The sequence below is a fragment of the Biomphalaria glabrata genome, chromosome 7 (assembly GCF_947242115.1).
Source record: "Biomphalaria glabrata chromosome 7, xgBioGlab47.1, whole genome shotgun sequence".
NCBI lineage: Eukaryota > Metazoa > Mollusca > Gastropoda > Planorbidae > Biomphalaria > Biomphalaria glabrata.
Window position 1 is genome coordinate 3,767,320 of NC_074717.1, and position 14,001 is coordinate 3,781,320.

The 14,001-nt window shown below is 33.7% G+C and overlaps 1 protein-coding gene across 4 annotated transcripts; it reads left to right on the forward strand.

The window, feature by feature from the left end:
- Positions 1–391: 391 nt before the first annotated feature.
- On the forward strand, positions 392–11,851 carry LOC106079176 (metallophosphoesterase 1-like). Of its 4 annotated transcripts, none has more exons than XM_056035135.1 (10): positions 392–590; positions 3,003–3,180; positions 4,007–4,167; positions 4,610–4,680; positions 5,019–5,160; positions 6,858–7,056; positions 8,640–8,699; positions 8,848–8,970; positions 10,202–10,342; positions 10,748–11,851. In XM_056035135.1, the coding sequence occupies exons 2-10, from the start codon at positions 3,022–3,024 to the stop codon at positions 10,898–10,900; spliced, it is 1,209 nt and encodes a 402-aa protein (XP_055891110.1). In that variant the 5' UTR covers positions 392–590; positions 3,003–3,021; the 3' UTR covers positions 10,901–11,851. The 4 variants fall into 4 exon arrangements, with proteins under 4 accessions (XP_055891110.1, XP_055891109.1, XP_055891108.1 ...); XM_056035134.1 differs by having other exon boundaries at positions 534–686; XM_056035133.1 differs by lacking the exon at positions 392–590 and adding an exon at positions 741–893.
- The last annotated feature ends 2,150 nt before the right edge of the window (positions 11,852–14,001 follow it).

Consider the following 14,001-nt stretch of genomic DNA (forward strand, 5'->3'; position numbering starts at 1 on the left):
AGTGTAAACTAATCTAGTTACATGTATATAGAACTATATAGATCTATATATTAATTTAGAAGAAAAAATACACTTCTTGCTAGCGACTTGTTTTAATTTTAGATCTAATTGAATGCACTTTTGAATTAGGGATGCATTTCTAAAAATATTTAAGCAGTGTTCATGATGTTGTGACTGACATATATAGTTTTTTACTTCTATTTTTAGAGTTAAAAAGAACAACACTGAATCATATTCTATTAAAAGAACGATAGAACCCTTTTTCGATCGTCTTATAGTATATAAGATATATAATAATAATAAATCCGAAGATTAGTGAGGAGTGCAGTATTTCCCGTGGCCTACCTACTGTACACACAAAAATCGTAAAAACGAGAGATACCTACATCTACATGGAAAACATTCGAGAGTTTATTTAGGCCTATACTATAATTTGAATCTGAATGGGGACGAACATCCTAAATTTACGTTTTGTTTTACGTCATGTTTCAGACGCTCTTTCAGATATGAAGATTAATTTATTTTATAGATTTGGGCTAGGTTGAAGCCCAAACCTCTTGCACTTGCATGACGGTTTAGGATGGCAGCGGGTAAGGGAGCCGTGGGCGTGACCAACATCGTTTTTTATTTTTCATTTTAGTCCATGCATCTATGATCTAGAATCTAGATCTAAATTATGGAAAAATGTATGTATAGTTCAGTGAGATAGACAGTCCTTTCTAATTTATAGTTTCGCATAATTGTTTCTAATCTTATCTAATTCTAGTTCGCCATTTAGATTATTTTAGATCAATAAGATCTATATATATAGATCTAGATCTAGATATACTCACTGATATAGACTAGATTGTCACTAGATTCTATATATTTTACTTGATGAAAGCTTAGTCACAGTGAGTGACACTTACTTAGTTCACTTAGATCTAGTGACAGACTTGTCCTAGTAGCCTAGATCTAGATCTATAAACTATAATCGAAATTAAATTTAGTCAACTTTTTAATGTCTTTTATTAGACTCAAGACAGGCCTTATTAAATGTTAAATGATAATTAAAATGTTGTACTGTTATGAAGTGTTATGCTATGCCCCCTTTGTCCTAGGCTATAGCCTATGGCTATAGTCTATAGTAATAGTACTAATAGTCACTACTACTACTAAGTTACGCCTTATTTATTATTATTGAATTGTGATCGTCTATTGAATTTCTCTATTTAGAATCTTCTATCACTATCACTGACTATCAGCATTCGGCTAATCTAGACTAGAACACTAGATTCTAGTCTAGTCTGATCTAAAATCTAAAGTAAAAGGATTAAGTTAAGTCTTAAGTCTAAACTAAAGTTAAACTTTAACTTTTTTTAAGTACCTAAACTGACCTAAAGCCTAAAAAGCCCTTTTTTTTTAAATCACAAAAATATGTTTTAGTTTTTTTTATTATAAATGAAAGACTATCATGGAATTCATATAATGATGAAATTCTTTAAAAAATCAAACAAAGCATTAGGGTGATTAGGTTTTTATTATTATAAAATAATTTCTATAAATAAAAATTTTAAGAAAAACTAAAATATTATATATATATTATTTAACCTTGTCCTTGGTTAGGCCAATAACACGTAATCATCTTGTTTTTTGAAGTAATGTCTGTATTTTATATAAGATAAGATATGAGATGTTATTAGGCCAGAATATCAATATGCAACTCAAGAAAACAGATACAAAATAGAGCAGTGAGATTCATTACAAACAAATATTTACATTTGATTAGGGTAACACCTTTAGAAAAATCATTAAATGTAGAGATCCTTTAGGATAGAAGACATTAAAGCAGCAACTATATATACAACACTGAAACATAAAAAAAAAAAAAAAAAACTAATAAAATGTACTCAGAAAGACACAAAGCTTAAGGCACATTCCTTGTTCATATTATTATTTATTATATGCTAGGTCAAATCTGTACAAATACTTCTTCTATAGTGCTTTGAGTATGTACAGTATACGTTGAATTTTTATTTTTTTTAAGATCTGATTTCAACTTATCAGCATACATTTTAATTATTTTTTCCTTTTATGTGAAATAAAATAATTCGTGTTCGAATCTTGGTAAAGACTGGGGTTTTTAATTTTGGGATCTTTGGGTGCAAGTCCACCCAGCTCTAATAGGTACCTGGCATTTGTTGGCATTAGTATTAATTCTGCCAGACAATATAGGCGGTTGGTTATTGTACTAGCCACATGACAGACTCATTAATCTTGGGCTACAGAAACAGATGACCTTTACATCATGCATCTGCCCGATAGATCTCAAAGGGAAAGGGAAACTTACTTTTTTTTAATATATTCCCTACTGGGTGTTGTGTGGTGCCATATTTTGTCAGAATATGGTAGTGGAGGTATCACTTGACTTCCAGACACCTGTTGTGACACATGCACAGGCAATAGTGAAGACAATTGCTATAAAGCATTTAGCCACAATTTGGTCCTGTAACTGGCTAATCACATCATTCTTCCTTCTCTATATACACAATTGGAGAAGGGATACACTTTGTAGTAACTGGGTCGTTTCTTCTTCCAATTTGAAGTCATGCTTTGTAGTAAATGCTGGACCTGAATCTCTTCCGATATTTGTTGCATTACAATTTTTACTTTAATACCATTATATAAAGTAAAGTAAAATTCCCCTTTCAGACCTTGTGATCTATGGGGCAGATGTTGTTAAGGCCATCTGTTTCTATAGCCAATGTTTAATGAGCAGGGTGTCATGTGGCCAGCACAACGACCAACCACCTTCCCCAACTTTCATCAGGTACCCACCATTAGAGTTGGGTGGACTTAGGGGCTCCCTAAAAATCCCAAAATTTAAAATCTACCGAGATTCAAACCCAGGACCCCAGGTCAGAAGCCGAGCGCTTAACCACTCAACCACAGCGCCACCACCACTTTATAATGCAAGATGAATATAAATTGCAGTAACAAAACTTAGCTGAAAATATTTTCAGGTAACGAGTTGATGAGTTGATGTCTAACAATGCAGCTCCTCATGCACGGTTTATCAGTAACAACATGATACCACTTTACCATGCTGGAGAGGCATGGAAAAAGATTATTGTAGCATCTTTGTCGAGCAAGATTTTACGATCAATACTCATATTACTTCTATTTTTTATTTATTGTGAGGTAAGATTTCTACGTATAAAATGTCACGTCGAGTCTTGATTTCTAGGCCCTAATTCTGAAGGTTATGACCATTATTCAATAAATATCTACCATATCTGTTATGATGGTTTTGGTTCCCTAAGATTGATAAAATTGTTTAGCATTGCTTTATTGAGAGTTTGGACTTAAGGAGTTATTAGCAATAATTATTTTTCATATCTCAATGTGGTGGAAATTCTTTTTTTTTTATGCCTTCCACCCAGATTTGTCCGCCTGTAAATCTTTTCTTAATTTACAGCTTTAGAACCACTTTCCCCACCACACATTCACAGCCATACATTCTGTTGGACACTACTTGACTTACATTAGAAAACTTTTTCACATTTTGATGCATAATTTTTTTAAACTTCTTTTTTTTTCTGGTTGATTGTAACTTTGAATAAAATTAAATATAGCTTTTGTATAGCCCTACTTTCATGCTTACAACATGGTCAGAGCGCTTTGGTCCAATCTCATTTGTGGACCAGTGGGGGGAGGGGTATCTAGGAGAAGGTTTGCCATGCTACCTTTAGGCCCTTAGTAAACACAACTCTGCTCAAGTCGGGCGTCAAACCTCAAGCCCCCTTCACAGATAGCCAAGTTAAAGCATACTTAGCCTCTCGACCACGCTTCCCACTAATTTTGCTAAAACTACAATTCTATATGCTAATATACTGCTATGTATTACATGGTATATAAAATTGTAGACTTTGATATATTGCCATGGTATGTAAGAATTGTATACTTAACTATATTGCCATGTGTTACTTGGTATGTAACAACTGAATACTTGAATGTATTGTTGCAGGTTATACATTACATTGTTGTTCTGTTACAATGCACCTGGCCATCTGTAACACATGAAACTTATTCATCCCTGGAAGAGACACCTGATCTCAAAGTTCTTGTCATTGCGGACACTCATCTTTTAGGCTTCAGGCATGGACATTGGTTTGACAAGTTGCGCAGGTAATAATCATAATAATGTTAGCTGCTGTGGTAAGGTTGTTGTTATAACCACATCAAACTAAATAAATGTTTCTTTTTTTGTGGGGTAAGGCTAGCAGTGGGTGAGCAATGGAGTGAAGCATTGCTCACATTTTATGACAGTTAAGTTGAGGATGTCTAGAACTAAAATAGGTGAAGTATCAGTTGCATACTCCCAGAGAACATTGTGCCATGGTCTAGTTTTGATTTTAAAATATTTATATTGTTGCCAGAAACCACATGCTAACAAAAAGATATCGTTTGATCACTGCTCAAAGGCAGCAAAAAATTTAATTATGCTTGTATCATTGCTGTTTGCATTTACGATGCTAGGTTATTATATTTCTGAAGTATTGCTGGCTAGTTCCTTATATAAAATAAAAATCCCATTTAACCTAATTATTTTTACTTTCTCTGTATGTAGAGAATGGCAAATGAGGCAGGCATTCCAGACCAGCATGTTGATACATAAACCAGATGTTGTTTTTGTGTTGGGTGAGTTGTTCAATCTAATGTAGTATTCTATAATCTGTCCAAGTTTGTAAAATAGTTCAAAGTTCAGCAATAGGAAGAGAAGTAGCTATGACAATTAGTATTTATATTTTTTTTTTAAAACTCTAAAATTAAAATTTGATTTAGTTACATTGCACTTTGAAGCTTATCGGACAGAGTACAAAATGAAAGGAAAGTAGACAAAAACACACTTTAAATAACAAAAATTTTAAAAGTTATTGTTACATTTAAACTCACTAGTGAGACATGTTTTCTTAGTGTGTTAGAGCATTGTACGAATGGAATAAGTTTAAATTTAACATTTATTATATTATCTGCAGGGGACTTATTAGATGAAGGTAAATGGTGTGGCGATGAAGAGTTCAACTATCATGTGACTCGCTTCAAGTCAATGTTCGCTGTGCCGGAGGGAACAGAGCTTCATGTTGTCTCTGGCAATCACGATGAAGGATTTCATGAAATGTAACAATGTTGTTGTTTTATTTCATTTATTATAAATATAAAGGTCTGTGTTCTATTTGCTTAGCATTTATAGATTGATTGATTGATTTATGTTCGATATACCTTGATCCAAATACTAATAAAAAAGTAAAGTTCCCCTTTCACACCTATAGCGATCTAAAGTGAAAAGATAAATTACCCCCCCCCCCCCCCCTTTTTTTTTTTTGTTTAATATTTTATATCGTCACAGAAAACAAAATCTTAATACAGTATATCTCCTAGTGTTGTATGTTGTAGTAGATTTAAAGGGAAACTCCGATGGTTTTGACAATTTTTTATATAATATTGAGTTTTAATTTATAGATAATGAATGTATTATTCTTTTTTTTTTTTATTTGATATAATAACTTAGTAATTGAAGTTTTTCTGGTGTTATTTTCCTGTGCATCCAAAATGATCAGATTTTTACTGGGTTTCTATGTGACGTCACACTAACCTATTAATTTAGTCTATTGACTTACTGTATAATGGGAGACCATACAGCAAAGTTTACATTCTTGTAAAAGAAATATATCTTCGTCTATGCAGTTAGAAACATGGAGAACAACTGAAGCCACAACAAAAAAAATACAGACCTTCATCAACAGATGCCTGAGAAATATCCTAAAAATACACTGGTATGACAAAGTAGAAAACACCAAACTGTTGGAGATGAGTGGACAGAAAAATATAGAAGTGCAGATCTTAGAGAGGAAGTGGAGATGGATTGGTCACACCCTTAGAAAAGATACCAGCAACAGAGCTAGGCAGGCCATAGAGTGGAACCCCCAGGGAACAAGACGCAGAGGAAGACCAAAAAGAACATGGCGACGCAGTGTACTTGAAGAAGCAGAGAAGACCGGGAAGAGCTGGGACACCATCAAAAAGCTAGCAAGAGACCGTGGAGAGTGGCGTGTTTATGTCGAGGCCCTATGTTCCAGGAGGAACTCAAAGGAATGATGATGATGCAGTTAGATCTAGATCTTGTAAGCAAAGAAAAAAAATGTGTGTTGAAAGTAGATTTACATGCATGACTAACCACGGCAGTGTGTATTTTCTCGCCTGACCAATCAACACACACAAACACTATCGCTTGGTTGTCTATCATTACCGACTACACGTAGTCTAGACTAGCTTTACACTGACCAGTTTGTTAGAATCAGTCAAACACACGAGCTATTTACTTTTTAGGACAGGGAGGGTCTTAGATAAAAAAGTTACTTTTTTTCTCGAGTTGGTTATCCTAATGCTTTTAGATCTCTCTCTCTCTATATATATATATATAACTGTACCATAGCTATGGACTAGGCCGTCACTAAGCCTAACAGCTACTGTAAAAATGAAGCGATACGATTGGTTAATTGTAGTTTCTCTTTCAGTATTGTTGAGGGAAGTGACATTTGACTGAGCTAAGAACAAAATCTCAAAGAACCCTTTTTTTTTTTTTCTTGAGATGTCAAGAATTTACTGACTAATTTATTAAATATAAATGTTTCTAAGCATTTAAATACAAAATGGTAAAATGTTTACTATTACAACTTTTTACGCAGAATTTAAATATGTCAATAACTCAAATTTGAAAAACCTTCGGAGTTTCCCTTTAAATGACCTTTAAAAATGAAAAAAAAAAAAAAGAATTAAAATCATGATTTTAAATAAATATTTTTTTTTTAAAAAAGGATAACTGAACACAAGCACCAGAGGTTTGAAAGAGCTTTTGATTCACCATCTGTACGAATGGTGGACATACAGGGTAATACTTTTGTGTTGATAAACTCCATGGCCATGGAAGGGGACCACTGCACAATGTGTGTACAGGCAGAGAGAAAGGTTAAAGAAATTTCATATGAATTAGCCCTGAGACAGAAATGTGAGAAGGTATGAACAAATCAAGAGTTAATCTGAAAATAGGGGAAGCAGTTCTCAAGTTTATATTTCGTTATTTGTTCTGTTACTTTTTATTTTTAAATTGATTTGTTTTGTGTTAAAAACAGTTACAAGTTTTTCATTTATCAATCGTATAGTGGATAATCATATTACATCTAAATGTAATGTTCATTTTCAACTAAATGACCAAAAAAAAAATGAAATAACTTGTGAAGTTAAAAATTAAATGATTGCTGCTGTGTACAAGCAAAATCCACACAAATATCAATAATGTTATTCTTCTACTTGTGTCATGATATCCAATGAGAACACCTTACTGTGGCATTCTATCTCTTACAAGTATCAACCAAAAATATGTTAAGGTTATGCTATCAAGAATGCCTACATGTTGGGTTTCATGATATCCAATGAGAACACCTTACTGTGGCATTCTATCTCTTACAAGTATCAACCAAAAATATGTTAAGGTTATGCTATCAAGAATGCCTACATGTTGGGTTCAAATTTTCAAGTAGTTATGCATTGAAAGACAGGAAATACTCATCAAGGGATGCAGCTTTAAAATGAAAATATAAAGAAAGTGTTTTCTTCAATTTGTCATGGCTTCATTCTGTAACTGTGGCTCTCATACTTCTAGCGCTTTTCTATTAACATTGGCATTCTGTCACATCTCTTTAGTATGAGTGTTCTTGAGTTGTATTAGGGCCTCTTCTGGCCATGTTAGAATGTTCTTGTATTATAGTTGTGCTAACTATGTAATTCAACCACAACACATATTAAATGATCACTGAATACTTTGCTAGCAGACATATACTTTATTAAATAAAATATCAGTTCACAAAATAGGCAATCTCAGCCATCAATCACTAGCACAAATTATTCCAAATTATATACACTCTACATCCATAGAAAATATTATCACTTAGATGTTCATAATACTCAATACATTTTACTCAAACGTGAGACACGTCTGTCTCTCAGTAGGTTACACATTCTTAATTAAAGGAATAGTCATATTTAGTGATTACTATCATTAGCACATGATCTTCATCTTATTAATCTGTCTACATCCGTTATGTTAAATTGTGGTAATAGCATGTATATAACAACACTTATTTTAAAACACTTTGCTTCCTTCTTCATCGGATATGTCAAAAAAAACACAACAACCTCTTAATATGTCCTTTGTCCTTATTCATGTATTCAGACAGCCACTTATGTATTCTTTCATAAACCCATGAACAGTATCCATATTCTATACTTCCTTTCACACCGACCCACTCATTGCAACTTATTCTCCAGCATAAAATTCTAAACAGAATTAATTATTCAACTTAGTATAACAGCAAGCATTCTTTATCGATGGAGATAGGGTCGTAGATGTTGATAGTTTTTAGTTCATAGTTTGTTTGTTTTTTTTCTGAAAATATTGAAACCTGCTTTTTTTATCTGCCTGAGCTGACCACCTCGAGAGCCGATTGTGAGTTTGTGTTTCCAGACAAACTATCTTTGTAACCTTGTTTTAAGGTAGATTGTTTTCTTTGAATTCAAATTTTAACATCTTTTTTTATCAGCATAAAGATGATTCATGCAAAAGTGTAAGAAAGCCCTATTCAAGACCTATTATTTTACAGGTACTTTTTTAATTTGATTAAATTTTCAGTATTCGTTAAAGAGTTATTTTCACATCATTGTCAGTATATCTGAACTATTCAGTTAACATGAAATTGAATGAAAATAAATGAGTTCCTGTTAAATTTGTTTGCTTACTTCCCTTGACAGCATTTCCCCATGTACAGAAAATCTGACTCGCAGTGTAACACAGAAGACTCAGCACCAGCAGATGAAAAAGACATTCCATTTCAACCTCGCTATGATAGTCTTGACCAAAGGTCATCCAAGTTGGTAATGTCTCATTTACTTTTAAGAAGCTTGTTTTATATCACTTATTCTTAGTATATATTATATATATATATATATATATATATACAACTTTAAGGTCAATTAGAAATAAACTTCAACAATGAAATAACACAGAACAATGTCCACTCGTTGGAGGCTGTTGGCTGAGTGACATACCTAGGGATTTTAAATTTTGGGATCTTTGGGCACCTCTGATACCGCCCAGCTCTAATGGATACTTCAAATTAGTTGGGGAAAAAATGTGGTTGGTTGCTGTGCTGGCCACATGACACCCTCATTAACCGTAAGCCACAGAAACAGATTACCTTTACACTATCTGTCCTATTGACAACAAGGTCTGAAAGGGGAACTTTACTTTTTACTCTTAGTATAAGCATGCATAGGGTCAAGCGCTTGGCTAATTTTCAATTAATTGAATAAAACCTCGTTACTCAATGACTATATGTTAATGGAACTGCATTAGAATCTAGTTCTCAATCTTGCCAATTCATGCTAATTAGTTTCTAAGGGGGCTACTTATTATCCAAGTTTTGGATGGCTGCTTGGTCATGTGGTATGTGCTCTGGGATGTTGTTTGATATTCACAATGGTCTCGAGCTTAAACCCTGCCTTGAACCATCCCACTGTCATGTAGGGGCTAGATTGTAATTATCTTAAAATCTGAAGAAACATCTAAAAAGTGTTCAACAAACAAACAGTATTATGTTGCTGAGCCAACCCAGGGACATAACCAAATCTAAAGTAAAAATCTTGGTTTAAATAAAAGTCTTATCTTGTTTGTTAGGCATCACTTTGCATTCTATTTTCCATTAGGGTGTTTGAATATAACGATATTGTCTCTGTTGCAATAGAATGGAAGAGTGACGGTTGGGAAAATAAATAGAAAGTTAAAAATAGAAAAGGCATGAGAGAAACAAACCAAAAAGCTGGACTTGGACTGGAGACTATTTTACTGTTACATTTTATCCCATTCGACCAAACTTAATCTTCAGCTCAGTTTTACAACATAGCCGAAGCTGTTTTGCATGTTTTACGTAGTTATTATATTTTGGCATCATCATTATTTCCCCAATCCTTTATATCAGAGCATATGAGCTATTCTATCGTAATTTAGTATTACTAGTAGATTTTAGTTGTCATTATATTTTTAACTACTATATTAGCTACTGTTATATAATAGTAAAAGTATTTTTTGTACACATTTTCCTTTCAGTTGTTTTCATCCTTGGAACCTCGCCTTGTTATCAGTGCTCACACACATCATGGATGCTATATAGTGCATAGCAATAATATCCCTGAATGGAGTGTGTCATCTTTTAGTTGGCGCAATAGGAACAACCCAACACTTTTGATGGTAAGAAAAATTTTTTTTGGAAACTGTTAGATTGTAAAAAAAAAATATTTTAAAAAATCTTATCTGTGTAAGCATGTTGTGGTGTTTTATTGTGTACACTTTTTTATATTCTGTGATAGGTTTCTTTACTCTTACATATGACTTATTCAGATTTATTGCCTTATGATTGAACATATTCAGATTTATTGCCTAATGATTGAACTTATTCAGATTTATTGCTTTATATTTATCTTGCATATAGGACTTATTTTATTCAAATTTATTTCCTCACTTGCATATGACTTATCTTCAGTCAGTTATTATATCTCTTGCATATGACTTAGCCTTAGTTAGATTTATTTCCTCTCTTATATGTGACTTAGCCTCAGTCAGATTCATTTTCTCTTTTATTTATTCATGACCTAGCTTCGAGTCAACAGTGTGAACCACACAGCCTTCCAGTGTTTTCTTCCTAAAGAGAGTACTGTCATCAACATCTACATACTGGCTGGAGTGTTAGCGGGTATCAGTTTACTGTGGCCTTCTATCTCATACAAGTATCGACCAAAAATTTGTTAAGGTCACGCCATCAAGAATGTCTACACGTTGGGTTCAAATTTCAAGTAGTTAAGCAAAAATTAAGTATATAGTTACCTCCAGTGGAATCAAAGATATATAATTTATGTTAAGGCTGAATAATTGTTTTTTAGGTTTACTAATGTGGTGTTTAATATTCAAATTTGTTCAAAAATTACAACAAAAAAAAAAAAAAAAAGAAAAGTTAAGAGTGAGTGGACATAATTTTAACCCTTAGGTTACAAACTTTGCAGTAAATTGGTCACTTCCTAGTTGTTGTGAAATAAAAATGTTTGCATTGTTTTCATCATGCATTCTATCTTGTAGATTACAGATGTTACTTCAAAAAAAGAAGATAATTACCCAGATCTAAAAGTCTTTCCAATTTAAGATTTAAACATGTTTCTGAAGTATATAAACCAGAAGGATGATCATTTGACTTAACAAACTCTGAAAACAAAAAAAGCTTAAAGATACTTTTGCTCAAAATATTTACTCTAAGTTCAAATGTCTAGGTTTTATTTGTAAAACAATTTATCTTTTTTTATATTGTTAGGCTAGAGACAGTACATTGTTGTTAACAGGGTTGCCAGGGCTAGATGTTATTCATTAGATCATGTTTATTTGTTATTAGTTCATGCCTTTTTCTGTCAGAAATGAAACATATCATAATAATGATATTCAAGAATGGCTTGTTGTTTTTTTTAATCTGGCAATTCAGTTGTGGATAAAAATGTTTTTTGTTCATTCATATTATCAATTTTTACAAACTTTATGCATTTATATTTTTGTATGTATTATTTAAGTTGATCTAGAACATGTTACTGTGTGACTGGAATAAGCTATTTATTGTAAAGGTTTCATTACTGTCTTGCTGTAAGATTGATGTCAGGTTGTGAAGGGATGTATACCAACCCCAGATTTGTTCACAATAAAATACATTGTAAACCATAATGCAATTTGTTTGATTGTATTCTTAAAATATATGTTGAATTATTTCTTTCTTTCACTCACTATATTTTAGTTTTTTTTCTAAAGAATACTTCCCATCTTTTGAAGAAGGAAGATAGCAATTTAAAAAATAAATGCACCACTAGACATCTTATCTTATATATTACAGATGTTACTTCAAAAGATAAGATAATTATGTCCTATGCATTTTTGTCAATCTAGTCATGTACATTAATCAGTGACTTACACTCTGCTAGCCTAAGTCGTTGGTTTTCCTGGCTGATTCAGGCAACCCATTCCATTCTCTAATGGCACTAGGGAAGAATTGCACAGCTTTGTCCTAGCATATGTAATAAGAAATGTGCCTCCATCTTTGTGCATAGACCAACTTTCATACACAAAACCTATCAATATTTTAATGGTTCAAGTTTCTCTATGTTATTATCTTATCTTATATAATACAGACGTTACTTTAAAAAAAGAAGATGATTATGTCCTACGCGTAATGCATTTAGTCATGCATATTAACCAATGACTTAAATTCTGCCAAGTCACTGGTTTTCCTGGCTAGCTCAGGCAACCCATTCCATGCTCTAATAGCACTAGGGAAGAAGGAGTATTTGTACAAATTTGTCCTAGCATATGGGACGAGGAATGTGCCTTTATTCAGACAGTTATGGCTCCTTTTGTCTCAGAAGACAATGGAAGCGCCCAGATGAGTCACTGTTATGATTCCGTCTTAAGACGGGGTAGAATCTGGAGTGACTAATCAAACCAATTCTGGGGCGGCAGAGTTTGCCACAACAATAGCATCTGTCCTAGGGATGGCTGACGGGGGCGGCTTTCTTCTTTCTCTTGACTGATGCAGCTTCGTTTCTTTTGCGCTCGGCGAAGTTCGTACCAGCACGTCTGTCTCCGTGCTGTCCGGTCTTGGGTTATCTCCCCACCCCCACATACTTTCGTAGATGCCTGTGGTTTTCATGTCTCGCTTGCAGACATCTCTATGGGTTAGTCTTAGGCGGCACTTGGGTCTGACTCCCTCCGCAAGTTCAACCTATAGGATGTCTTCAGGGATTCTTCCATCTGGCATGCGAGTGACATGTCCGAGCCGGCGAAGTCTTCTCTGTGTCAGGTGAGCTTGGATGCTGTGCACATTGGCCAGTTTCAAAACGTCCTTGTTGGAGACATAATCCCTCCAGGAGATGCACATTATGCGTCGAAGGCAGCGTAAAGTAAAAGCTATTTAATTTGTACTCTTGACGCATGTATGTCGACCAGCTCTCACTGCCATATAGAAGTCTGCTCAGAACGCAGGCATTGTAGACTAGAAGTTTGTTTGCCATATATATAGTCAATTTGGTATTTTCCCACACGCGCTTAGAGAGTTTTCCCATTGCTGCAGAAGCCTTTCCTATTCTTGTGTCAGCTCAGTGTCTAAACCTAGATTTAGATTTCTACAGATAACATAATACACAAATAGGCCTAAATAACTTCGTCAAAGCTGTTGTTATTATTATTTACAATGAAATAGTGAATCAGTAGCAGGATTTGACCTGCTACCAAAGATTAACAAAGTATCGTTAATATAACCACTCTATTAGTGTAGCCCAGGGTTACAACAAGGTGGAAACACTGAATGTATAAATGGATGTGGGTTGTGTTTTCATTTAACCTGCAATGTTTATTATTCCAGCTGTCTCTCAATCCAATCAAACATTTGCAGGTTCCGTGTGTAACTCATTGAAGAAACGCAATGTCGGAATTGAGTTTGATATCTTTAAAACTCGATCAAAGGGAATGGATAATCCAGCTATGAACTAACAGTAACGTTAAATATAGATCACATGTGTAAACCCTTATAAAAATTACTAAAGTAGCATAACCAACAAAAATAAATCAATCTTGATCAATTGACCAATGAACTAAGACAGATAAGGCACTAAATAACTAGGCTAGGCCTACTAGTAGGCCTACTAACCAATGACTATGCCTACTGACCTATAACCCCATCTTGCATCGTTTTCCCTTTATAGTCTTTTAAAAGACGTTTCTAGAAGATTTCGTTATTCTTGGCCTTTCCTACAAACTTTCATGACATATTGTGTTGACCTGCCTCATTTGTTTACAAAATAGTGGCATATGTGTCTAAAAAC

Coding starts and splice junctions, on each gene's coding strand:
- LOC106079176 (XM_056035135.1), top strand. CDS start 3,022: ATGTCTAACAATGCAGCTCCTCATGCACGGTTTATCAGTAACAACATG. Junction 4,168..4,609: donor TGGTTTGACAAGTTGCGCAG/GTAATAATCATA, acceptor CTCTGTATGTAG/AGAATGGCAAATGAGGCAGG. Junction 4,681..5,018: donor AGATGTTGTTTTTGTGTTGG/GTGAGTTGTTCA, acceptor TATTATCTGCAG/GGGACTTATTAGATGAAGGT.